At 38.0% G+C, this 27,766-nt stretch overlaps 1 protein-coding gene across 1 annotated transcript; it reads left to right on the top strand.

Moving 5' to 3' along the window:
* Positions 1–6,728: 6,728 nt before the first annotated feature.
* On the top strand, positions 6,729–7,856 carry LOC112735921 (uncharacterized). The gene is made up of 2 exons (XM_025785347.3): positions 6,729–6,937; positions 7,087–7,856. The coding sequence occupies exons 1-2, from the start codon at positions 6,753–6,755 to the stop codon at positions 7,412–7,414; spliced, it is 513 nt and encodes a 170-aa protein (XP_025641132.1). The 5' UTR covers positions 6,729–6,752; the 3' UTR covers positions 7,415–7,856.
* The last annotated feature ends 19,910 nt before the right edge of the window (positions 7,857–27,766 follow it).

Genomic DNA, 27,766 nt, shown 5'->3' with positions numbered 1-27,766 from the left:
ACCACATAACAACACAACATCAAAAGTAGTCCATACCATAAACAAAACAGTGTCACATATCATAATATAATCTAAAAACCCTATACAATAGCATCACATATCAAAAGAAAATCGTAAAGAGTTTGAAGCCTTAATCAAATGTGAGGTCTATATGTTCAGGTGGATGACTTGTTGCCTTCCTAATTCCTAGCTTAAGTCTTCTAATTCTTCTCATACCAAAGACTTTGGGCTTAGACAAAGGATAAGATGGTGATGCAGTGATGGAAGCTTATTGAAATGGTGTTGCAAGAGTGTTTAGTAGCTGAGATGGTGGTACAGGGGCATTAGGTGGCTGAGATTGTGGTATAGTGATGGGAGCTGGTTGAGATGCTGGTGTAGCCCTCCCTCTATCCCTTCCTCTGCTCATCTTTACTACTCTTCCTCTGCCTCTTCCCCTAACCACCCTAGATCTAGTAGGAGCAAGAGCATATCCATGTGCTATAGGAGCAGGAGAAGCATTAGATCCTTGTGTTGCAGCAGCATCACCAAATTGGACATCAGCAGCATCACCATCTCAATTTTCAACAGCAGCATCAGATCCTTGTGTGTCTTCAACCTCAGGAGCTGCAACAACAAAAGTCAATTACTAATAATTCATTCAACACATCACCAAATTAAACCAAAGGTATTATTTGTCACAATAGGGTTTGGGCAGTACTTCCTATTATGTCCATATTGACCACAATTATTATAGGGAACAGAAGTTTTAGTTCTTCTATATTTTGTTTATGACCTGTTTTCATCAAGCTTTCTTATTCTAATCATTATTGGCCTTCTTAGTTTAACTCTAAATTCAACGGGGAGGGGGGGAGGTGATATACCGCATTGTGTCTTTGGCCACATGTTCTCTCTGTTAATTGGTGATACTGACTTTTTATATGTGGCAAGATATTATGTTGGGTTGTAGTAGTTATTGCAATACTCTTCAGGGTTATCACCTTTCTTAGGTATTGCACAGCAAGCATGTGGGAAAGGCATCCCACACAATCCCCAAAACAAACAACTACAAGTTTCAACCAGCAAATCCACAAAGACCTCTCTATCATCATCCTATTCCTATGGTGAACATCAAACTTTAAGTCTTATACTCACCTAGCTTGCCACTCCATAGCTCCAACAGCAATGACATCTAGCCTTGTTTTGGATTTTGGTAAAATTGAACCCTCATATTTCTCTGTCTTCTTTTTTTTCTTGGAAAATCTGGACATCTAGTAGCACCTAATCCATTCAAACGTAGTGAGGATTGGCTTGTCTCTTGCCTTTAGAATTCTCCCATTGAATGCCTCTAATATATTTCTCATTAACATGTCATTCTTGGCTAGAAATGTGAAGTGATTCTTTGTCCATAATTTTGGATCTAGAACCACCAACTTGTCATAGTACTGTACTCCTTGTTAATCTTCATTAGTTGATTCATCCTTCTTTCCTATTTCTCCACATACGTAGCTTTGGCAATAGACAGAATAATATCCCTTAATACAGTTCTACCCTCATAAACCTTCTTACAGTTGGCATATAAGTGCCTCAACCAAAGCCTATGCTCCAATATTAACAACATTTCTTAAAACACTTTCATCAACTCCTAAAAAAAGATTTATCATTATCAAACACAACAAAATATTATTCAAATGCAAATTAAGTATTACAAATGTTATACCTTTTGTTGGTCTGACATAAACACCCACTTTCTTTATTCTTTGATGTCATTCAACAGTAAATCTAGAAACTATCCCCAACTGTCCTTGGTCTTTACCTCTACTGCAGCCACAACAATTGAAAAATATTATCATTTAGATCTCTACCTACAACAACCAGCAATTGTGTCCATGGTCACACTTCAAGTGACAAACATCCATACTAATAATGGATCTACAACCTGCCAAAAAGCCTTGTTTCACTCCATCAAGGCACATATAAATTTTCAAAAATCTTGGTTGATGTGTAAGAGAAGGCATATCAATCATTATTTGTAAGCTAGATCCTGAATTTGCCCTAAGCATCTCTGTACAGTAATTCCTGAGCTTGGCATATTGCAGGATTGCCCTCCCATGCACCTTTTCTAATGCCTTCATCCTTGCCCAATAAGCCTTGCCAACACTCATGTTTGTCATATATTTGTCTTGAATGGTCTGGATAACTGTCGCAATCTTTATTTCCTGCCCTTGGCTGATGTTGTTGGCAATCTTCTTTGATATCCAATTGCTTGATGCAAGTTTGACATTGTAATTCCTCCCACATGTATATTTTTCATTCAATGTCTTGATCCTAAAATAGTTAGAACCCCTAACCTTACTTGCAAAACACACCCACTTGCACTTTTTCTTTCTTCCCTTACAAACAACTTTGCACCTCACTTTGTCATTTTTCTTAAGCTTGATGTCTATGTCATTCAATAGGGTATTCTCCGTAATAGCATCTTTAAACTAATTTAGTGATTTGAATTACATTCCCACTTGAAAATACTCTCTACTCATCTTTGCCTCGTTGCAGTTTGGAAACCACCTCTTCTTTATCATGTCATTAGAATTCCCCTCATAACTATTTACAGTTTCATATCCATCAGAGATGTCTCTAATTTTTTCATCAACCTCCCCTAAACCTTCATCACCTTGAGCAACCCTACCTGTAGGAGCCTCTTCATTCAGTGGGCCACTGAATCCCCTGAAGACATTTAATTGTGGATTATTATCCTCTACCTCAAATCCAAAGTGATCCTCATGATCACCATCGTTAGCACTATCATCAAATGCCTCTTTCTCAGTGTAAGGCTCCGACTCAGCATCCACTTTAACTTTTATCAATCCAATGCCACTGTCATCACCTTCCTCTGCCATATAATCAACGTCACTAGAAGTGATTTTAATCTCGTTACCTTCTTTGACTCCATCAACAACATACACCTCACAATGTTTCACAGAACCTAACACCAAAGACCTAGCCATTCTCATTGCATCCCCATCAGACTTCATCTCTTTAAGACTTGATTTCAAATCCATATCTGATTCCTTATACCGTAACCTAGTGTATCCCTTATACCACAGTTACTTTAACTCACTGATGAATCCATATTTGATGATGATTTTTGGTTGAAATTGAATGGATTTTATCATATAAACTTGCATTTATTCCACTAAATAGCATGCATTTGAACTTTTCTCCTAATTTGTGCTTGATTATGAAAACATGCTCTTTTGTACCTAATTTGATTAATTTTATTCCATTTATCTTCCATTCGATGTCTTGATGTTATTTGTGAGTGATTTCAGAGGTATAAGGCAGGAATGGCTTGGAGAAAATGGAAGAAGAGCATTCAAAGTGGAGAAAACATGGGGAATCAAAGGAGAAGAGCTCAGCCTAGTGTGCGTGCGCACAGACCTGCGTGTGTACGCACAACCATCGGATCAGAGCCACGCGTGCGTGTGAGCCGCGTCACGCATCCATTCAAGCATCACTTAGTGTGCGTGCGCACAACCTCCTGTGTGTACGCACGGGTCGAGATTTTTTGCAGAGTGTGCAGACGCACACGTCTGTGCGTCCGCACAGGTGGACGCACATGCCTTTATTAAAATAGCACGTGACTCGCAATTTTGGTGGATTTGAGTCCCATTTCTGAAGCCATTTATCTCATAAGGAAGGGAGAATGAAGAGGATAGTATAGCATAACATTAGAATAGCTTAAGAGTAGTGGTAGATAGCTTTTAGTGTAGTTTTTTCCTTTAAGTTTTTCGTCATCTTTTCTACTAGGGTTTATACTAGGGTTTTTACATTCAAGTGCCATTTCAATTTTGATCTTGGATTTTGCTAATTCCCATTGTAAGTATCTCTTTGTTATTACTCTTTATAGTTATATTGTTCTTGCACTTTCTTATATTTCAAGTTATAGTTCAATTTTACTTCTCTCTTGCAATTTCTATTTTTTGTTGATGAATTTGATGTTTGATGATTGTTACATGCTTTCTTGAGTCTTTATTGTTGATTCAGATCATTTGTTGCTTTTGATTTCAAGCTTTTTCTCATTTTTCCCATGTTTAAGCTTTTTGTCCACCAAGTGTTTGACGAAATGTCAAGCATGATTTTGGGCTAGTTTTCTATCTCTTGGCTTGGGGAAAGTGAGCAATTGAGTTCCTAGAGTTAGAATGTCCAACATTTAGTGTCAATTTTGAATTATTAATTGTCCTTGTTCCCACTAACGCTATGTTGTTGCTAAGGTAATTAGCAAGCAATTTTGGATTTGTGGGTTAAGAACACTTATGCTTATTTAACTTACTTTCCGATGTGAGAGTTAATCAAGTGATATTGATCCATTCTAGTTGGCATAGTTGTGGTTCCAATAAGGAAAGGACCCTCAGTTCACTCCAAGCCAAGATGCCTTTTATGCTTAATTTCCTTTATACACATTGCATTAGTTCCTTTTATACTTTACTTGTCTATATTGCATAGTTACTTCATTAATTTCTTTATTAGTTCATTTATTACAATTTTGCATGTTCTTTCATTGCTTTATATGTTTATCCCTTTATTGAAAATCCCATGATCCTCACAACTAAGATTGCACACTCATTGGTCTCAAGTGTCCTTGGGAGACGACCCGGGAATTGAAACTTTCGGAATTGAATTGGTTTTGAATTGTGACATATCCTTTGGATTAAACATTTGATCTTGAGAATTCATTGTTGGTTTGAACTATGCTACCAACAAATTGATCCTTATTTTGATTGATTCTAAACTGGCAATAATTCTCTACATCACTCACTCACAATCTCTTGCAAAGATCATTCATCAACATCAAAATGTAAATCATTCATAATCTACCCAAATACTCTAATCTGTATCAGTATCAACAAATTTTTCATTGTGGTGGACCTTAATGGTGAAGTCTGAATCTCTCATTACTACATGAATAAACAAAAAAATACAACAACATAAATTTTTATTCAAGCATTTTCAGAAATAAGAAAGTTATAATAAATAACCCAATAAAACCTCACATGCAGAAATCAAGAAAAATATTTCAGTGAGTAAGAAGGATAAACAATATCTTGCCTAGAAACAGCAGAAACACCTTCAATGTTGGCAGTGATAACGGAGAAACGACACCCTCTAGTAATACTGATGGAGTTGAGACCGGCTGACTATGGTGTGCTCGACAAAAGGATGAAGGAATGAGTGAGAGGGAGGGGTTTTCGTCTAAGTGTGAGAACAAAAATTGAGAGGGATAGTTTTGTCTTTACAAAAATAGGATGGGAGTGACCATTAGGGGTTCAAAAAAAAGTTAGAGAATCTTTAAATTAGAAACAGAATATTTCGTTAAACCAAACGTTTTACTCACAGTAGAGACTTAATTGAAAAAAAAATAGAGTATATACCCAAAGAGGTTTCTAAGAAATTTCGCATCAGACGTTTTCGTACACGAAATTTTTTTTATTACATTGAGGTCTTTTAATTTTATAAAAATAACATATAAGTCCTTCCATCACACTTTTGAGGACCTATTTGTCCAAATGAAAACAACATACTTGACTAAGATAGGGTATATATATATATATATAGGAACCTCAATGTAATAAAAATTTTTTGGGATGAAAATGTCCGAGCAAAATTTTTCAAGGACCTATTTGGGTATAAAATCAGAAAAATATTGGTTCAGGGACCCAATTGTAAAAAAAATATTGGTTCAGGGACTTAATTAAAAATTTAATGAAACTATAAGACCAACAAAATAATTAAATCTTATTAATTTCCAAAATTTTCTTGATAATAGTATTTTTTCTATGTAATTAATATTATTTATATTTAACAAATTAGAAAGTTCATAAATAATGAAAACATCATGTGAATTATTTGACCTTCAAAGACGATTCATATAATGAATTAATTTTTTTCACTAGTTATTCTTTACATATTTAGAAAGAATTTCATGATTTAAATTTTTTATTTTATTATCTAATTAGTAATATTGGTGAACATTAGTAATAATAAAAATATATTCTTCATCTTTGAATTTGTAATTATAATTTATTTTAAATTTTAAATTCAATTAATTTTATTTCTTTATCTGAAAAAAGTAAATTAAACTATAATAATAATAATAATAATAATAATAATAATAATAATAATAATAATAATAATAATAATAATAATAATAATAATAATAATAATAAGTAACTATCTTAAATATTATATTTTTATTATTAAATTATTAAAATTAATTAGTATACATTGATAATATAAGAGAGTTTTATATCATTAAAATTAATTAAGGACTTGAAGAATATTTAAATAATGAGTGAAACAAGATGACTACAATAACCCTAATAACCAACAGGAGAGGATGTACAAGATTAAATCAGTGCTAAAAAAGGGTATACATTGAATGCTTAAAAAGGAATAGTAAATAAACTACTATTTTCACCAAAATTTAGAAAAAAAAAAGTTTTGTGTTTATAGAAAAATAAGTAAACTATTATTTTATCGATAAAATTTAGAACGTTCACAAATTTATTATAAATAAAATTAATTTAATCTATTTATAGATAAATTTATCGGTTAATAAAAATAATAATTTACTCGATAAAATCCAATATTGTTTGATCGAAATTTAGACAGTTCATTAGCACATGATGGCAGCATAAATAAATCTGTCGTCTTCTCCTACGTTATCATCATTATTTATTAATTTTACGATCATTGCACATTTGCAATCTAAAAAGCAAATGGCAATCACACCATCAAGCTCCGAATCTCACACACCCACACCGAAAACCATTCTACAGCCGCCTTCACAGCCGTCGCTGCCACCACCACAGACACCAGCCGAGAACACCGAGTGCGTAAAATGCGACTCGTGCGGCTTCAGCGAGGACTGCACCCCTGCATACATCACTCGCCTTCGCCACAGGTACGTACTTAACCATCCTGTCTAATTTCTTATTTGTTGTTAAAAGAACTGGTTTGCCACATTGTTATATCAAAAATAATATTTTCGACGAGTTATTATCGGTGTCAATAGAATTTGACTAAAAGAAAAAAAAAAATACATCAATATAGGTACCAAGGTCGGTGGCTGTGTGGGTTATGCATTGAAGCAGTGAAGGAAGAATCAATGAGGTCAGAGAGGGACATATCAACGGAGGAAGCTCTTAACCGCCACATGAAGGTCTGCACGCAGTTTAGAACGCTGTTGTCGGTGCCTTCTTTGCATGAAACGGAGCATCCAATCTCCGCTCTCGGCCGCGTCATTCTCCGGCGAATGGACTCTTCCCCGCGGAGGCATCTCAGGTCCAACTCCGTTGGCTCTCTGCATCCTGTCAATGCCGTTGGACCATCGTCCTCTCTCCTTCGTACTGGTAGTTGCTTCCCTTCTCTCTCTCGTTAGCGGATTTCTCAGTGATTCGCATGTTATTGAAAGGAAAAAAATATGAGAGAATTAAGCTTTATAATGTGACACAAAAATTTGATATTTAGATTAATGGGAGCCTCTTATTATCCCAATTTACAGATCATCAAATTACTCTTAAAGTCTAATAGTTGTTAAAACAAAAGTTTTGACAGAAATTGTAATACTGATTGAATGAAATGTGACGATAATATTTCTTATTTATCAGAACATAACGGCTCTTTCGGGAAAAAAATTTCTGATTATTAGCATTTTGTAAATGAAGTAGATAATTGGCAAAGTTTTCCAGTGTTTAAGATTTGACTGGGGCTAGGTTCAATCTGATTAGTGACTTAGATGCTAGCAATTTAATTCTTCAGTTGTTCTTTTTTCTTCACCATTGTACATAGAGCTTGTATTGAACATTAATAAGAAAAATAAGGCTATGAAAGTTTTCTTTGTGTTTTCCATTGTCAATGTGTTTCTCCTACTAGTCCATTATGATTCAAAGTGTTGCCAAATCAAATGGTTTTTGTTTCCTTCATCACGAGTTAAAATACGAAAATTTTAGTCTTATGACAACTTCTTTTCTAATTCGATTTGTCACTTGATTAGAGAATTATCGGTCATTTCTTTACTTTTCATCTTTTGGGTTTGGGGTTAATTAAGGAAGTATTACTTAGGAAGATTTAGGTTACCACTAAAAGATTTTGACGATATTAATTCGTTTTACCGTTGTGGTGGTGTGGTGACTAAGCACCCTTTTGGCATTCTAGTAGAAACAATTTAGCCTTTATTGACTTGTAGACTTTTGCATGAAACATGGAATATAATTACAAAGAAAAGGAAAAAATATAATTCACAAAATATGGAATTAGCCGTTTCCCAAATAATGATTCCGCGTGAGCTTAGCTGTATTCTATCAAATTTCAGCATAAATATTTACCAGAAATGACTTTATTTGAGGATCTTTTTCCCATCACAGAAAAGGTAGAGGTTTATGAGAAACATTTGAATTCTATATATATGATAAACTTGAGCACATGTTCGTTGAACTCATTTTTTATAATTTTTTTTTTAATATAGCTTCTATATTTCTCCATAAGCCCTATGCATAGGCACTAATATGGATGCAGAACATGATACGTTATAAAATATGTGGATACACGAATTTAAAATTTTTATAAAATATCAAGATATGTTATATATATAAAATATAAAATTTTTTTAGATAAATTGTAATAATATTTTAATATTTTAATATTTTATTGATATTAAAATATAAAATAATTTTTTAAATATTTTTAATATTTTTTTTTAATTATATAAAGTATTTAAAATATTTTTTATTTTAATAATTAATAATATATACCATTTCTAAACTCATTTCAAAAATACTTATTAAGAATAAGACTAGACACGTTGAAATTTTTAAACTCATTTTAAAAAAAATATTTAGGTGTGTCTACGTGTATCTGAAAAAAAATTATTTTTTATTAAAACACAGTTAAACCCAAAAGAAACACGTATTGAACGAGTGTCGATGAGTGTTGTGTCCGAAATATAACACAACAAATTAAAAAATGTTTGTACTTCATAAAAAATTAGTCATCGACCCGTAAGTAATAACAATGCATTGGTTACCATTGAGCACATCGGATAAGTATGAAATGATATCAAAATTTTTATTTTGATTCATTTAGAACAATTAAAATGGTAGTTTATTTATCTCGTGAGTCAATTTTCATAAAGATTAACTAATGACTAAAAAATAAAAGGTAAATGATATATGATAGCAAAGTGTCACGAAAAATTTTGAAATGTTACATTTAACGATATTTTGTAGTATTTTGGAATGTTCGAAAATATTTTAAATAGTTTAGAACGTTTTAAAATAATTTGAAAGGTTTTGAAAAATTGTAGAAGATTTTAGAAAATTCTAAAAAGTCATAGAGCATTCTAATAGAATGTAGATGTATGTAAAAAGTATAGAATAATTTAAAAGTGTTTAGAGAAATATGGTAAGTTAGATATTTGTAATGAAAATTTTAGATATTCAATTTGTATCGTTGATTAGATTTAATCATGTTCGTCCATTAAGGAGATGAATGATTATAAATAGAAGTTAGAGTTTTGGTATTGAGTGTGTGAGTCATTTGTAACAAACACTTGAATAGTGAAGTGTTCTTTCTATCAAAACTTTATTTCTCTTGTGTTCTCAGCTTTTTTGCTAAAATATCGAGGGTCCGGCTGGCTTGGTTTTAGTTCAAGAGGTTGAATAAGTTTAAGTGACAGTATGATAGTGTTGGAGTGTATTCAAGATCGTGACAATTTTGGTATCAGAGTAATATTCTAACAGGAGCACACATGGTTCGTGGGTGTGGCTTTTGGTGTGACTATGGATCATGTTGATACTTAAAGGGGAATAAGGGATGTTATTCTTTCTCAATGAAAAAGCAAGAATGTGCGTTCTTCAAGTAAGCCTAGAGGTAAAGACTCAAATTTCTTAGAAGAAAGAGTTTTTTGTTGGAGAATGGTTTATCCTCTATAGATGTGTACTTTCAAATGATAGATCATTACTAGAAAACCCTTGAGACTTATATGTTAGCAGAATTAGATGCTTTCAAAGAAAGCATACTTTAAATAGAAGAGAAGCTTAGAAATTTTTTGAAATTATTTGAGGAGGTTCAAGTTTGGTTCAAGAGGCAAAATCTTGATCGACTAATTATAAGGGAGACAACAAAGATTGATCTCTCAAAACTAGGGGTGCACGTGGATCGAATCAGATCGAATATGACCAAAATTTCGATCCAATCCGTACTAAAATCATCGGATCGGATCGGATCCAATATCTGCAATTTTTAAGGTTGGATCCGATCCGGATCGGATATCGGATATATCCGCAAAACACAAAAAAAATTTTAAAAGCTTATTTTTATTAAAAATATATCAATAAAATTCATTTTTCTATTCTTTTAAATATGTATACTCTTAAAATAATATTAAACATACTTATTTTAAATAATAAATTAAAATAATACAACATATATGACAATTATTAGTTGAAATAAAACACAAAAAGAATATTTACTTATTTATTTCTTTACTTTTGCGGATACGCGGATATGCGGATCGGATATACGGATACCAACACAAAATCCGCAATCCGATCCGATTAGTGTACGGATCCAATCCGATCCGATCCAAAAGCCTTGCGGATCGGATTCGGATAAACACCGCGGATATGCGGATCGGATCCGATCCATGAACACTCCTACTCAAAGCTAAAGGAGTTCAAAGACGTAAGGTATGCTCAATAGATGGAGAACTTCCTATAGAAAATGTAGAGGTACTTCCAAAGTTGAATAACCAATAAATGTACGCACTGTAGTCCTATACCTTTCTGATAATGGAAAATAGTACTTGCAACATAACCACATCAAAGGATTTTAAAAGGAGTTAAAAAGATCATTATTTTCCTGAGAATATGGCCTATGAAACAAGGAAGAAGTTGAGAAAGTTAAATCATAAGATCATAATTAGTGACTACATAAAAGAATTCACTACTCTCACGCTTCAATTTCTAACTTAGCATCAAAAGATGTATTTTTCTTCTTCATTGATAAGCTACAACCTTAGACAAAGCAAGAATTGCAAAGAAGAAATGTTAAGGATGTTGATGTGGCCATCATGGTGGCCGAATCACTCACTAAATATCATCGATCGTCTTCCAAATCTAATTCTTCTAAAGGTGGGAGAGACAAAGGGAAGAGTTTCTCAAACAAAAAAGAAGAAAAGTACTCTTCAAAGAAAGATATGAGAAAAAAATGAAGCTTTCATGTCAAAAAAATGATGCTTCGTGTGCCGGGGATCACATCAAATGAAGGGATGTCCCAAGTTAGGAACTTTGGTATCCATCGTCAAGGAGTGAGAGGCTCAGTCATAGGTGACTAAATGTGTTGGATTTGTCTAACTCGTGAATGATCTGAAAGACAAAGAGTTGGGCACCGTAGAAAAAAAAAGACTCGATGTATGTCAAGGCCTTTATAAATAGAAAAACCATCATGGTTATGATCGACACTGGTTCTACACATAACTTCATCACACCTAATAAAACAAAGAGACTTGAGTTTAAGATAACCAAACGAGACTGGTTGGATCAAACCCGTAAATATGAAGGTAAACCTCTTAAGAGAGTAGCAAAAGAGGTTGAAATGACTCTTGATTTGTGAAACGGCCTTGTGAATTTTTCAGTAGCACTCATGAATGATTTTAAAATAGACATCGGGCTAGATTTATAAATTAAGGCAAATATAATACCTATGTCATCATACTATGACATAGTATGTGTCATAGAGAAAGGGTATCCATGCATGGTCCCTAGAATCTCTAAAGCTGGAGGATCACTAATGCTTTTTATTATGCAACTCAAGAAATGGTTCAAGAAGGGAAAGATAGCAAATTTGGCTCTATTATAAGAAAAGTCAATATCCGATGGAGAAGATTTTTCTCTTGAAATTAAGAAAATTCTTGAAGAAAATAAGGATATAATGTTTCCCGAGTTTCCAAAGCAGCTACCACCTAGGAGGAAGGTGGACACAAAATTGAATTGGAGTTAGGAGAAAAGTCGCCTACCTTAGTACCATATAAGATGACACCCGGAGAACTTGATGCTGATAAGGCAAAATTGATAAGCCGCCTACCTTTGTATATAAATCTTTTTATTTTTAGTTGTAATTTGATGAATGTGAAAAATAGGACCTAAATTTTTTTCTCTATGCATGTATTGAATTGATATTAAGAGAGAATAAAAGAAATAACTTAGAATTTTATCCCTCTAAGTTCATATATATTTTTGAAAATTAATTTATTTTCACAAAGTATATAGAAGTAGATAGAAGTGAGTAAAATTAGTTAGAGTAATTGATGAATGTTAGGTAGCTTTTAGCTAATGAGTGTTGACATCCCTTAATTTCATCTTCATTAATGTATACCACGAGGACATTATTTTGTCTAAGTGTAGGAGAATTGATAAATTCATATTTTGTGATGATTTTTGGATTGAAAATAGTGAAATTTATTAACTTAACTTTCACTTATTCTTTGAAAATGCATGATTTTGTGAATTTTTTTCTAATTGTGCTTAATTGATTGAAACATGCTTTTTAACCCTTTAAAATTGTCAAATTAATTTCACTTTTATTTCAGTCGATGCCTTGATATGTTTGTTTAAGTTGTTTAAGGTTTAGAAGAAAATGATGGTTGATGAGCCCATATTTTCCGATATATTTTGGCTTGATTTGAATGGATTCTAGCAGATGAACTCACACTTAATCACCAAAATAGCATACTTTTGTGTTTGATCCCTAATCTGATCCTAAATGTGAAAACATGCGTTTTAATGATTAGATTAGTAATTTTTAATTCCACTTTTATGTCATTCGATGCCGTGATGTGGTTTGTGAGTGATTTAAGACCTTAGAGGCAAGAATGGATGGTCAAAAGTGGAAGGAAGCATGTACAAGGGAGAAAGCAAGAAGAAAACAAGGAAAAGCACACACAGCGAAGTGTGCGTGCGCACAACCCTGCGTGCGTACGCACAAGCGAGAATTGCCATGTGTGCGCGCACAAGCACCTGTTCGTACGCACAGGTCAACTTTCAGCCGAGTGTGCAGACGCACACGTCTGTGCATCCGCACAGGTCCCTGCACATGATTGCATTAATGAAACACATGCTGTGCAAATTTAGAGGCCCTTGGTTCAATTTTGGAAGGCTGAAATGCTGAATGGAAGTGCTATATAAAAGGGAAATCAACACATTTGAAGAGAGAGCTTACTTAGATAGTTTTAGAGAGTAATTAGGAGTAGGAGTAGGAGTAGTGTAGCTTGGCTCTCTTAGGGTTTCATTTTCATTTCCCTTTTCATTTCCATTGTAGCATTTCATAGCAAGCTTTTCTTTTGGATTTTGCTTCTTTAATTGTAAGCACTCTCAACTTCCTCTTTAATTACATTGTCTTTACTTTCATTTCCTTTTGGTTCAAGTTACTTGTTCATAATTGCAATTTTGTGTTTCTTGAAGTTTTGATCAATGAATTTTATGTTTTATGCCTCCTTTATGTTTGATTGCTTGTTTATGTTTGGTTTTGTTGATGGTTGGTTATAGTTTGCTATTTTTACTTTGCAATTTTTCATGCTTTACTTTTATGCACACAAGGTGTTTGTGAAAATGCCAACTTTAAGTTTTGAGTAGATTTTCCCGCCTTGGGTTAAAGTTTGAGTTCCTAGGATACTAGAGTCATAATGTCTGACATTTAGTGGTAATTCTTGGGTAGTTAGTTGACTCTTGTTTCCATTGACGCTAGCCTTTTATCAACTAGTTTGGTAAGTCGGTTAGGACTTATAGATTAAGGTCAATTATGCTTGCTTAACTTACTCCTCGATGGTTGGGGTTAACTAGGTGAGATTGACTCATCATAATTATCATAGTTGTGGTTATGTCAATGATAGGATTCCTTAGATACTCTTATCCCCAAGTCAAGGTTCTTTATTGCATTTCTAGTATTTTCACCAGTTTTGATTTTACCTTCTCTTTACATGCATTAATTACAATTTTGAGCATCCCTTAGTTCTTTCATTGCTTAGTTCTTTCAATATTTCATTTCTTGATTTTAAAACCCCTCTTTGTCCTCACAACCGAAAGCGGATAGCACTTCGATTGCATTACTAGGGAGAACGATCCGGGAGCTAAATACTCTCGGTTTATATATGTTTTAAATCTATTATTTGATCTTGGGAATTAATTGTTGGTCTGGACTATACTTTCAACGATGGAATTCTATTTTGTGAAAATCTAGACTAACAGTAATTCTCTCTTATCAAATTTGGCGATGTTGCCGGGGATGCAATCGATGTTATATCTTTTGGTTGATGTGAATATCTTAATAGTGTAAATAGTACTTTTTGGTTGTTTGTTTGCTTTTCCTAGTAGGTTTTTGTTTATATTTTCTGGATGACTTTTTCACACCATCACCACAATACACCCCCGTGGAACCCAATACTCACCCTTCTAGTCACCAATTCTATACGCTATCACCTCACTACATACAAAATCCTTACCCTCATGAGTTTGATTGTCAACCTTCATCACCTCAATCTTCATCTTCATATATGGATCAAGCCACACAAGAAGTACTTTTCATGCTCATTCAAGAACAACAAGAATTCCGAAAGAAGCAAGAGCAAGTTATGTCTACCTTAGCTAAAGCTTTGGATCATTTAGCTTCATTGCGTTCATGTCACAAGCAAGATTTTCTAGTGGATGAATGTGTGGGACCAAGTGAAAAGTGTGGAGTGAAAGAAGAATTAAAAAATCAAGAAGAAGACGTCAAGTCACAACATGAAGTGGAAAAGGAGATAAATGAAGAGTTGGTAGGAATTAATCGAGAGGATTCTATCATTCAATATTTTTTGTCCAACTTGGGTAATTCCTTCTATGACCTTCATGAACCTCTATTATTAGATTTGGAAGGAGATGTTGATGTGGACTTCACACAACCTCCCATTTTTTACTTGAGTGACGATGAAGAAGATTCAAAAGAGGTTGAGGAATAGTTTAGTTGCCAAGAGGTGAAAGCATTTGTGCAAGAGCAAATCAAATGGATGAAGAATTCACCAATAAGCTTTCTAGCCCCACATCAATATGTCGTTTTAGAAACGGATGGTCAACTTCGAACCTTTCTTGGAGTAGTGGACGGTGAAGAGAAGAATGTTAATTGGCAAGGAAATGGAAAGTTCATCAAAGGAGCCAACTTAACATTTGGAGCTCAATTTTGGTGCAAGAGTCAATTTAATGGATTCTGGGGAGTGCACAAGCATGTCAATGGTGATAGAGGAACTCAAATATGGGATCCGGGCATATATTTCAAGAGTCAACGAAGTTGGATCCTAAGTGCTAGCTTGAAATCTCTCTTGAGTTTGATGCAATCTAATTGGGACCCTGGAGGTCGAATCAATAGCAAACTTAGTTGGAGATTCAAGGAGGAGTGGAAGCATAAGCCGCCCTAGCAAGGATCTCCTCACCAAGTCCAACTTAGGACTATAAACCAAAGTGCTAGGTGGGAGACACCCCACCATGGTAACATCCTTCTAACTTTCCCTCTTTTACCTTTTGTTTCATGAATGAATTAGCTATATTGCTTGGTTTGTTGGGTTTATTTTGATGCTTGTTAAGTAACTTTACTGAAATAATGTGTTTTGGGGAGTTTTGTGATATTTTGGGACTTGAAAACCTGTTTTGGATGTCAAGTTTGGTGCCTTAGAGCCAAAATTTTTGTTGCAGGAACAAAGACCTGTGCGTCCGCACAGCATTGTGCATGCGCACAGGTCCCCTGTTTTCCCGTCCCTCTGCGTCCGCACAACAAGGTGCGCCCACACACCCTAAACACCCCCTCTGCTCGCGGTGGACGCACCCTTTGTGCGTCTGAACGCAACCCTTCCTTTCCCTCTGTGCGGTCGCACACCACGCATGCATCCGCACACTTCACCCTGATCACCCCTAAAAAAAGGCTACTTGTGTGGCCGTACAGCCTATCGCGACCCCTCTGGTCATGGTGACCGCACAGGCTGTGCGTGTGAACCCACCCCCTTTCCTCCTTCTATGCGACCGCACACCTTCTTGTGCGTCCGCACAGGACGCGTTCCACCTTCTGCTCGCAGCGTCCGCACAGCCTTGTGCGCGCGCATACCCCCCCCCCTCTCTTTTTCCCTGTGTGCGTCCGCACACAACCTTGTGCGTCCGCACAGGTCCCTTTTCAAACGTTAATTCGAAAAGGGGGAGTATCGCACTTCAGTTTCCAAACAACACCCCTTTTTTCTTCTTTTCTTCTCTCTAAAACCACACCACCACCCAACCCTTCTCAACCCTGTGCCACAGCCCTAGGCCGCGCCTTCCAAGCTCCGGTGACCAGCCACCGGCGGCAGCGAGTCTCTGGCCGCCGCGACGTTCACCACCTCCCCCTCTTTATCTGCTTCTTTTTCCTCTGAATTCCAGTTTTCATTGTCTTCCATGTTCCCTGCCTTGTTTCATTTTTCTGCTGTTTTAATTTACTTGTTTTTAATTCGGGTTTTTTAGTTTGCTTTAGTAACTAGGTGGTTATAGGCTAGATGACTTCCATTTTCTGAGTTGAATGTATGATGCTGGCTGATTATTGTTGAGTTTTCTGAGTTACTGGATGCTGCTTTTGCTTGTACTTTGAATGCTGCCATGTATATTGAACTATGATTGCCGCTGCTAATACTACACATATCATGTTTGTTGAAATGCCTGAATGGGATTTTTGAATCAACTTCTATGTCTGATCAACATAGATTTTGTATTTTTTTCCATTTTGCATTACTACTTCATACTTGTGGAACTTTCTGCTAAATATGGATACTGCCTGAGATCATTTGGTTAATGCACTCTGTGTTTATGCTGAAACATCAACCTGAACTTGATTTCACATTTGTGATTATCTTGTTTGATGTCAATTTTTGCTGTGCATACCACTCTTTAATGGATAACCTGCCAGTTATGTACTTAATTGCTGATTTTCATTATAAACCCAAATTGGATTGAAATTTATAGCTTTGATCATTCTATTTGGTACCACTTAAGTGCATAACCTGAATTTTGTCAGTAAATTGATGCTGTTGCATATTCATGAAGCTGTTAAAAATGGACAACCACATACATAGCCACTTGTTCCTTTATGTTTTTGAGCAATGCAATTTGTGCTTCAATCAAGCATTGCTTTGGACAAGAAGCTATGTACATGTGGTCATTTCTGATCTTTTTAACATGAATATGAGCATGCTTTTACTGTGGCCTTGATTATTGCCCTTTAGGCCAAGTTTTGCAAAATCTTCCAATTTCTAATGCAAAAGTGCAATAATCAATACCTCTCAATTCAATTTACTTGCATTATACACCTAAGTCCTATGTATGTTTTAATTGTTGTTCACTCATTCATTTGTTACTTAGGTTGCTTGATTTTGGGAAAGTGCATTTTCTTCTGAGCATTTGACTGCTTTATACATGTTTTTCCCTGGTTGAGCATTTGTTTACCTTACTGGCTCTTACTTGAATTGTTTGATTATATCCTTCTTCCTTCTGTGACTTTTATCTATCTCTCCTGAGTTATACTCTGTTTTTGTCTTTTTCAGGATGGCTCGAAAAGGGAAGGAGAAATCCAATCCTTTGGCTCATCCTCCTCCTATGCCTTCGAGTAACCAACCGGACACATTCATTAATGCTGAAGGCCAAGAACAATACAAGAAACTGGAGAAATGGGCCTTTCACTATGAGAGGAAGTTAAACTTTCCTGAGAAATATGCGGATCAGATTCTTAACAAATTAAATTTTTATCATTGGGAATTCGTAAAATTTGATCCGATGGAAGTAAATGAACACTAGGTCAAGGAATTTTACGCAAATTTCCTAAAGATGGATGCCCCAACTGTTTTCCTGAGAGGTGTCACCTTGGACACCTCTGATACTGCTTTAGAGGCCCTCTTGGATATTCTGCATATTCCTCCGGCTCGCGACGCTTACACTCAAATAATGAAGGACGTGACAACGGGCAAGCTTTCTTTGGATGTGGTTCTGGAAAAGATTGGCCAGCCTGAGGCTAGATGGGAGTACAGCAAAGGGGATAATATGGTTCCGTTGAGCATTGCGTGCACTGATCTCAATCCAGAGACAAGGATCTGGCAGCAGATCATTGCTGACTACATTCTTCCGGGCATGCATGCCACACATATCAGAGTTCGTGTGGTAGTTTTGATGTGGGCTATTCTGGAGGGGAAGAGAATCTCTGTTCTTTCCCTTATCAGAGAGTCGATGTGGAAGGTGAACCAACAGCAGAAATACAACATTCTCTTCCCATCGTTGATTACCAAATTCGCGGCTTTATCTGGAGTGGAGAGACGCCCAACAGACCGGACGTCTGTCTATAATGAGCGGATATTTTATACCCTTTTTGACATTGTTTTTATATAATTTTTAGTATGTTTAGTTACTTTTTAGTATATTTTTATTAGTTTTTATGAAAAAATCATATTTCTGAACTTTACTATGAGTTTGTGGGTTTTTCTGTAAATTCAGGTATTTTCTGGCTGGAATTTAGGGACCTGAGCAAAAATCTGATTCAGAGGCTGAGAAAGGACTGCAAATGTTGTTGGATTCTGACCTCCCTTCACTCAAATGCGTTTTTCTGGAGCTACAGAAATCTAATTAGCACGTTCTCAATTGGGCTGGAAATATAACATCTTGGGCTTTTCAGCAATATATAATAGTCCATACTTTGCCCGAGATTTGATGGCCCAAACTGGCGTTAAACGCCAGCCAGAAACCTTTTTCTTGCGTAAAACGCCGGAACTGGCACCAAAACTGGAGTTGAATGCACAAACTGGCACCCAAGCTGGCATTTAACTCCAAGAATGGCCTATGCACATGAAAGCTTCAAATCTCAGCCCAAACACTCACCAAGTGGGCTCCGAAAGTGGATTTCTGCAATATCTGCACTTACTTACTCATTTTCTGTAAACCTAAGTTACTAGTTTAGTATAAAAACTACTTTTAGAGATTCATTTTTGGGGGGTGACATTTTACATCTCATATTGTATCTTCTACGGCATGAGTCTCTAAACCCCATAGGTGGGGGTGAGGAGCTTTGCTGTGTCTCAATGGATTAATGCAATTACTATTGTTTTCTACTCGATCACGCTTGATTCTGTTCTAAGATACTCACTCGTACTTCAATATAAAGAATACGATGATCCATGACACTCATCATCATTCTCAAATTTATGAACGCGTGCTTGACAACCACTCCCGTTCTATCTGAGCTCAACGTAGTCATTGGGCGATAGCTTGAGTGCATATCTCTTGGGTTTCTAATCCACGAGTTTGACTTGCATCTCCTGACAACAGAGCATTCAAACCCATGAGATCAGAACCATCGTGGTGAAGACTAGAACAAACGAGCTTCAAACTCATTAATGTTGGGCGCAGTGACAGTGTGCAAAAGGACAGAGAGGTCTTATTCCGACACGAGTGAAAACCGACATATGATTAGCCGTGCGGTAGCTGTGCCTGGTATTTTTCATTCGAGACGAGAGATCTGACAGATGATTAGCCGTACAAAAGCCATGGCTGGACCATTTTCACTGAGAGGAAGGATGGTAGCCATTGACAACGGTGATCCACCAACATACAGCCGGCCATAGAAGAAGCCATGCGTATTTGGAGAAGATGACAGTAGGAAAGTAGAGATTTAGACGACAGAGCATCTCTGTAACCTCAACTTGTTCCTCATTACTGAATCACAAGTATCATTCATTTCATGTTATTTACTTTTCATAAACAAAATCATCTATATCATTTGAATCTCCTGACTAAGATTTAATAGATAACCATAGCTTGCTTCAAGCCGGCAATCTCCGTGGGATCGACCCTTACTCACGTAAGGTATTACTTGGATGACCCAGTGCACTTGCTGGTTAGTTGTACCGGAGTTGTGAAAAGTGTGATCGCAATTCCGTGCACCAGTCTACATCAGTAAGTAGCCATTCCTGCCATACAGCGACTACGATGGACCGCTGCCGAAGAAGAAGAAGACCACTGAGCCTCCATCATCAGCAGTAGAGCCTTCAGCACCTCCTACAGCTCTCGCACCCACACCCCGACCCCAGACACCATATGAGTTATGTCGGGAGATCCTTCAGGGCGTCCACCGCTATGAGCGCCACAACGCTCGCCGCTTCCAGTGGATAGTGGCGAAGTTTGAGGGTAGAGACCCTGAGCCACCTCCTTCGGATACACCAGAGCCTGAGGCCGAGGATCCTGCATCTGACGAGCCAGCAGCTGAAGCTGGCCAGGCAGTCGAGCACCCTGAGCAGAGACCGGCGGAGCCCACGATAGAGGAGGCAGTAGTTCAGAGAGTTGTGGAGCCCACGGTGGAGGAGACTAGAGTCGAAGAGCCAACAGCTGGACCTGAGCCGATAGTGGAGATGGCAGTCGAGACAGCTGACCAGGCAGTTGAGCAGCCGGCAGTTGCGGCCACCCCAGAGACATCCCAAGCCCTCATTGTTTATCAGTGTCACTGATAAACCCATATTTCATGAGTTCTTTTGTACTTAATTAGAGTGATTTATTCAACTCTTCACCTACTTATTCACATTAATTGCATGGTTTTACTTTCCCTTCCTTATTATGTCATATTGTGAAAAACATGTTTCCTAAGCTTTAAAAAAAATTAATTATTTTAATTACCTTTATTTCCATTCGATGCCGTGATTAGTGTGTTGAGTAGCTTCAGGTTTCCTAAGGCTGAATGACTTAAAGGATGAAAAAAGGAAACATACAAAAATGGAAGGAGAAGGCAAAACGGAGCTTTAAGGAAACTAGTATCCACGCGATCGCATGGACGACGCAATCGCGTGCCAGAAGCAAAGAAGCAACGACGCGGCCGCATGACTGACGCGACCGCGCACCTTGAGTAGAACACCCACGACGCGGACGCGTGACTGACGCGACCGCGTGGAAAGAAAAAGCTCTAGATGACGCGATCACGTGACCCACGCGGACGCGTGACAGAGGCCACGTATCAGAATTTACAGGATACGCCCCCAGCAATTTCTGAAGCCCTTTTTGGCCCAGATCCAAGTACAGAAAGCATAGATTAGAGGTTATAAAGTGGAGGAATGCATCCATTCAAGGGGAGATCGCCAATTTCTAGTTTTCATGATTTAGATTTAGTTTAGAGAGATTCTCTCTCTCTCTTAGGATTTAGGACTTCTTCTTGTTTTGGGAGTAACTCTGAATCCAGGTTTTAATGTCCTTTTACTTTATATTTATCTCTTACTTTCAGATACTTTGATGCTTATATTAGTTATGTTGCCTATTTGGCTTATGCTACATTCATGTTATGATTTTCTTAATTAATATTATTTGAGGTATTTCAGATTTATGATTGCTTTCTTTTATTTATATAAATAATTTAGATTTTCCCCTTTTGGTCTTGGTTAAGAAATCAGTGACTCAACATTATCGAACTCAGCATAATTGATAATTGTTATCTTGCTAATTGATCTGAACTTCAATAATCCCAACTTTTTCCTAGGAAATAAATAGGATTCGAAGGTCAAACTAAGTAGTCCCTTGACTTACCTTTGCTTCATAGGTTAACTAAGTGGAATTAAGATACAACTTTCATTATTGTTGAGAGGGATAACTAAGTTGGACTTCTAATTTCCCTTATCTTGCAAAAAGTTGTTTTACAGTTATTATTTATTTTTAATTGCCACTTAATTCACTCATCATTTAAATTACTTGCTTCTCACCTTCTAAACCCCGATTACAACCTTTATAACCAATAATAAGAACATACTTCCTCGCAGTTCCTTGAGAAGACGACCCGAGGTTTGAATACTCGGTTAACAATTTTTAAGGGGTTTGTTACTTGTGACACCCAAAACGTTTGTACGAAAGGAATTTTTGTCGGTTTAGAGACTATATCTACAACGCGACTGTTTTTATGACATTCTTTACTGGCAGAAATCACGATCGTCAAAATGGCGCTGTTGCCGGGGAACTGCTAACGTGTGCCTTATTATTGGTTATTGTAAATATTTTTCTTTTGCTTGTTTATTTATTTTTGTTTTTCCTTTTTATCTTTATTTGCTACTATGAACTCTCACCCCTCTCGCTTTGAGTTTGGTTCTAATATTGTTAATGGAAATAGAAGTTACAGCAGGAATGTGCATCAAGGTCAGACCAATCAAGGATGGATGGAACCAAGAGGATCTAATCAACCCTTTTGGCAGCAACACCCTCCGAGATATCCTGGACAAAGACCATTCTACCGTGCATACCCAGCTGAAAGACATGGTGGACAACGTTGTAACTACCAACAAGCCCCACCCCGTGCATATGAACCATCCTTTCAACATAACCTCGAACCACCACACTCACAAGCTTCTCTTCACCATTCGCCATCATATGATCCTTCCTTACCCCAATACCAATCCAATCGTTCCCAATCATCACCACTTTCCTTTGTATCATGTCCAAATCCGGCAAACCGCAAAGCAGAGGATCACCTAAAAGAAACAGTAATTAAATTTCAAACAACCATTCAACAACTGGGGCAAGCACTAATTCAATGGGCCACTAGGCACTCAAATATACAAGGATCAACCACATTTCCATGTGGACAGCCCGATGAAGAGCGTAGCATGAAAGAAATACTAGAGACTCCAGTGGACAAGACAGAGAATAAATTCGTACTAGAACAAGTGGAAGAAGCTGTCATTGTTCAAGAAGAAGAGTTAGTTGAAGATCTAGGAGATGCTGAACTTCCTTGGAAATCCAGAATTGAGGAAAACTCCGTCCAAGATGCTACAGTTGATGCTAAGCAGGATACCATACAATCTCCAAGGCAAGTCGTTTACGAAGAATCAGACGGAATAATCCAAGAAGTAAATTTCCTTGATGATGATAGTCACAAGTCTAGTTCTCCTAGTGATGAACTTGCGTCTGCAAGTGAATTCTCTGAGATCGAAGAATTTTCTCCAAGTGAATATGAAGATGATGCGGAGGTAGATTTCTCTCAACCTCCAATCTATGACTCGAGTGATGAGGAAGACATAGAAGACTTTGACCAGGATACAGATACAATTGAAGATCTTTGCAAGGAAGTGGAAGAATTCACAGAAGAGCACAAAGAAACGGAACTTGCAGAACCACCAAAAACACCTATCCCAAGGCCATTACCACCTAATACAAGCTTCAAGTGGGTACAATCCTTAACTTATAATTTTACTTATTCACTTGAATATGGTTTGCTTGAAACAGATGGCCAACTTAGAGCTCTCTGCGGCTTTAAGAGTAAGAAGGAATTGGCTCGTACTCAGAACTGGTGCACCAGGTTCAATAAGGTTCCACGCTTCACCTCGAAGTACACGGATTGGTATCATGCTCAATTACATGGATCACGGAGAACGTTTGGTCACCACGGTGAGATTCTACTTTTTAACCCGCCCGAATGGAAACTTACAAATCAAAACGGAGGCGGATCTAAAAACACAGCTTGGGATCATGGATTATATTCTGACATTCGTCATCCCGGGAGGCTGAATATCTGTTTGAAGCTGCTCAGAAGCTTTACATGCCTAGTTTGGGACCCCGGAGGCTATTGGCATTCCAAGCACTAGTGGAAATTTTTGGACGAATTTAAACATAAGCCACCATAACAGGATACTCTTCCAATGTCCAACTTAAGGACTTTAACTAAAAGTGCTAGGTGGGAGACAACCCACCATGGTATGGTCACTTCTTTCTCAATCTATTTCTTGTTTATTGTTTTCAATTTACTTTTTTTTTATTTTAACATTAACCTGGAATCATGGATAGCACTCATGTTAATCACTGCATCCTGCATTTTTCAGTTTAAAAAAAAAAAAGGTTGCACGACGCGACCGCATACCCCATGCGATCGCGTCATATCGCAAAAAACACCACCCATGCAACCGCGTGACCCATGCAACCGCGTGACCCATGCGACCGCGTGACCCACACGGCCGCGTGATATATATATCGGCGTAAGGATCCAACGAACAGAAAGTTGGGCTGGAATCGTGCGGCTCTTGTGTGTTTCGCACAAATTGGCCCACGCGATCGCATGCCCCATGCGATCGCGTCACTTACCCAATACCAATCCCACGCGATCGCGTGAGCGACGCGATCGCGTCGCATGGATTGCATATCACCCCGAAAGGAGACAGAGAGTTGCGCTGAAACGGCGCTGGAGTCGTGCGTTTAGCACGAATTCCAACGACGCGATCGCGCGACCCACGCAATCGCGTCACCCCTCTTTCCCCCCTCTCATGCGATCGCGTGACCCACTCGATCGCGTCCCCCCCATTTTCACCCCAACCACGCGACCGCGTGCCCCACGCGGCCGCGTGGATTCGAAAATATAACCCCCCAGCCACGCGAACCCTATTAGTCGCGCAGCCCCCCTTCACCCCCAACTCTCTTCTCCTTCTCTGTTCTTCTTCCCACAGCCACCGCCGGCCAGTCACCACGCCACCACCCCGACGCCGCCGCCGCCCAGACGCCGCCGCCGTACCATCCCCTCCCCTTCTCTCTTCTTCCTTCTTCCTCTCTCCTCCCCTTTCCACCACAGCCACCTCCGCGAGCACCGCCCAGCCACTGCCGGCCATCCAACCGCGCCCCCCTCTCCGCCACTCACCCCCTTCAGCCAGCAACAACCACCGCCCTCCCTTCCCCTATCCTCTTCCTCTCTCACTAACCCTAATACCTCCCTCCGCCACTGCCCCCTCAGCCGCCACCGCGACGCCGTGCACCACCACCGCGCCGGACGCCGCTGCAGCCACCTTCTTCCCTGTTCCACCCCTTCCGCTTACCAGGTTCCGCAACACGCAACCCTTTTTATCCGTTCGTCACTTTTCTGTATTTTTTTCCGTTTATGTTCATGAAGGATAGCTAGACTTGCATGTTGTAGTGGATTTTTAGGTTGTTAGGTAGCTTAGGCTGTGATTAGTGGATCTAGGTCTGTTTCCTTGCACTGTTCTTACTTCTGTTTTATCCTATGTGCAAATCTGTTGCTGCTATAATCATGATTCATATGCTGCTTTCTTGTATGTTGCTGCTGTTTACATTGAGTTTTTAAGTTTATTTTATATCTCTGTACATGCAGCTTGATTTCTTTTAATTCATATGAACTGATATGATTGCTGTTTATTTTCCGGGACAATCCAATTTTAGCCGGAATGCTGCCCAAATTTTTTTGAAAATTGTTTTCATTCTTGTTTTGGTTTGGCAACTCTGTTTTACTCTGCTTCCCCCAAACCATTTCATGAATGCTAGGGCCACTCTCTTATCCTCTTTGATTTCCTGGTTCAAAACCTGCATTTGTGATTCACTGATTCCAATTTCTGATTTCTTTATTTCTATTCGAATCAGCATCACCCTGTTTTCTTTATTCGATTATGAGTACTTCTATTCTTACCTGTGAATCCTTGTTATATGGAATTTTTTCTATGCCACTTACTTTCCTAACTCACTAATTTTAATTTACTAATTTCTTTTTACCATACTAACCCTCTTGATCTCTTTTCTGATCACTTTCACTTACTCTAACTTTCTCACTATGGCATATTGATTTTTTCTTTCCATTTAACATTAATTCAATCACATTTCAATTACTCATTTTCCTTATTCTATTTCTCCCTTACCGCTTTGAGTTTTCTTTGTTTAAATTACCTATTTGCTTTCCTATTTTATCCATTTCCTGGTTTTCTGTTTTTCAAGATGTTTGCCTCACAAAGGAAAGGCAAAGGCAAGGCTACTGGCAAGCGCAAGCGAGGAGATTCCTCCCAGTCCATCATTGCTCTAATGCACGATTCCTCATGGCGGGAGAAGAACTTCACACAGCAGGAAAAAGCTGACCAGCTGCTCCCTTCGACTGATCCTATAAAATTTGCAAACCGGTACTGTGAGCTGAAGTACCCGACTTTTGCAAACTCCAGAAATCTATACCTGGAACGTACCTTGAAGTTTCCAGAAGCCCTCTAACAGTACACCACTGAGCAAATCAAGCAAAGGGGCTGCTTCTTTCTGGAGAGACCACTGACAGAGGTCAATGCATCTTGGGTACGGGAATTCTATTGCAAATACTACCTTACTACCCTAGATGCAGTGAACCTGAGGAGAAAGCAAATTCTGGTCACTGAGGAGGCCATAGAGACCGTTCTCCAGCTCCCAGCCAAGTCCGATCAGCCAGATGGTTATACACAGGCTGAGGAGGACATGGGCCAGATGCGGTTTGATTGGGATGCTGTATAGGCACGGATAGCTCTCAACCCTGTTGTTCCTTGGGAGATGGGTCAGGACACCACTATGCCTAGAGGGATCAAGAGAGTGTACTTGAATGATGAGGCTCAGCTATGGCATCAGATCTTGAGCAACTATGTGATGCCGAGTACTCATGAGACTGAGATCCCGGCTACCATGATCACCCTCCTCTGGTGTGTGCTGGAGGGTAAGGACCTGTACTTGCCTCATTTTATCTGGCATTATATGGCCAGAGTCCACGTCCGAGGCACCCTCCCCTTTCCTTATCTGGTTACACGGCTAGGCCGTCAGGCTGATGTGCCTTGGGAGGATGCCGATGAGCGACCACCAGCAGCGGACTGCAGGAAGATCATCCCTCACAGCAGGAACTTCCTTTCTTTGGGCTACAGACCACCACCTGTCACTGCTACTGATGAGACAGCCCCTCCGTCTGCTGGACCCTCTTCATCTACAGCTATGATAAACCCATATTTCATGAGTTCTTTTGTGCTTAATTAGAGTGATTTATTCAACTCTTCACCTACTTATTCACATTAATTGCATAGTTTTACTTTCCCTTCCTTATTATGTCATATAATGAAAAACATGTTTTCTAAGCTTTAAAAATTCATTATTTTAATTACCTTTATTTCCATTCGATGCCGTGATTAGTGTGTTGAGTAGTTTCAGATTTTCTAAAGGCAGAATGACTTAAAAGGATGGAAAAAGAAAACATACTAGAATGGAAGGAGGAAGCAAAACGGAGCTTTAAAGAAACGGGTATCCACGCGATCGCATGGATGACACGATCGCGTGCCAAGCACGAATCAGCAGCGACGCGGCCGCATGACTGAGGCGACCGCGTGGCAAGGAAAATCTCCGAATGACGCGACCGCGTGACCCACGCGGATGCGTGACAGAGGCCACGCACCAGAAATTACAGAATACGCCCCCAGCGAATTCTGAAGCCCTTTTTGGCCCAGATCCAAGTACAGACAGCATAGACCAGAGGTTATAAAGTGTGAGAATGCTTCCATTCAAAGAGAGCTCGCATATTTTTACCTTTCAATGATTTAGATTTAGTTGAGAGGGAGATCTTCTCTCTCTCTTTTAGGATTTAGGATTTCTTCTTGTTTTAAGAGTAACTCTGGATCCAGGTTTAATGTTCTTTTAGTATTACTTCTATTTATTTATTCCAACATTTGAATTGATTATTATTATAAATTGATCTAAGAATTCTTCCATGTTACAGACAGTTATTTGAATTAATGATAATTTGAGGTATTTTCAGTTTATGATTGTTCTCTTGATTTAAGTTGCCATTGCTTCCCATCTAAGGACACTTTTATTATTTCAGCAATTTACTTTTTCCCCTTTTGGTTTTGGTTAAGAATTCAGTAACTCAACAGTTATTAAACTCAACATAATTGATAATCGTTATCTTGCTAATTAAG

Source organism: Arachis hypogaea, chromosome 13 (genome assembly GCF_003086295.3).
Source record: "Arachis hypogaea cultivar Tifrunner chromosome 13, arahy.Tifrunner.gnm2.J5K5, whole genome shotgun sequence".
NCBI lineage: Eukaryota > Viridiplantae > Streptophyta > Magnoliopsida > Fabales > Fabaceae > Arachis > Arachis hypogaea.
Note: the sequence above shows the minus strand (reverse complement) of the source record. Positions and strands in the feature narration are given on the sequence as shown.

Bases quoted from the DNA above. Each gene is read 5' to 3' on its own strand.
- LOC112735921 (XM_025785347.3), top strand. From the start codon at position 6,753: ATGGCAATCACACCATCAAGCTCCGAATCTCACACACCCACACCGAAA. The intron at 6,938-7,086 runs GTACGTACTTAA...ACATCAATATAG, and splicing joins ATCACTCGCCTTCGCCACAG to GTACCAAGGTCGGTGGCTGT.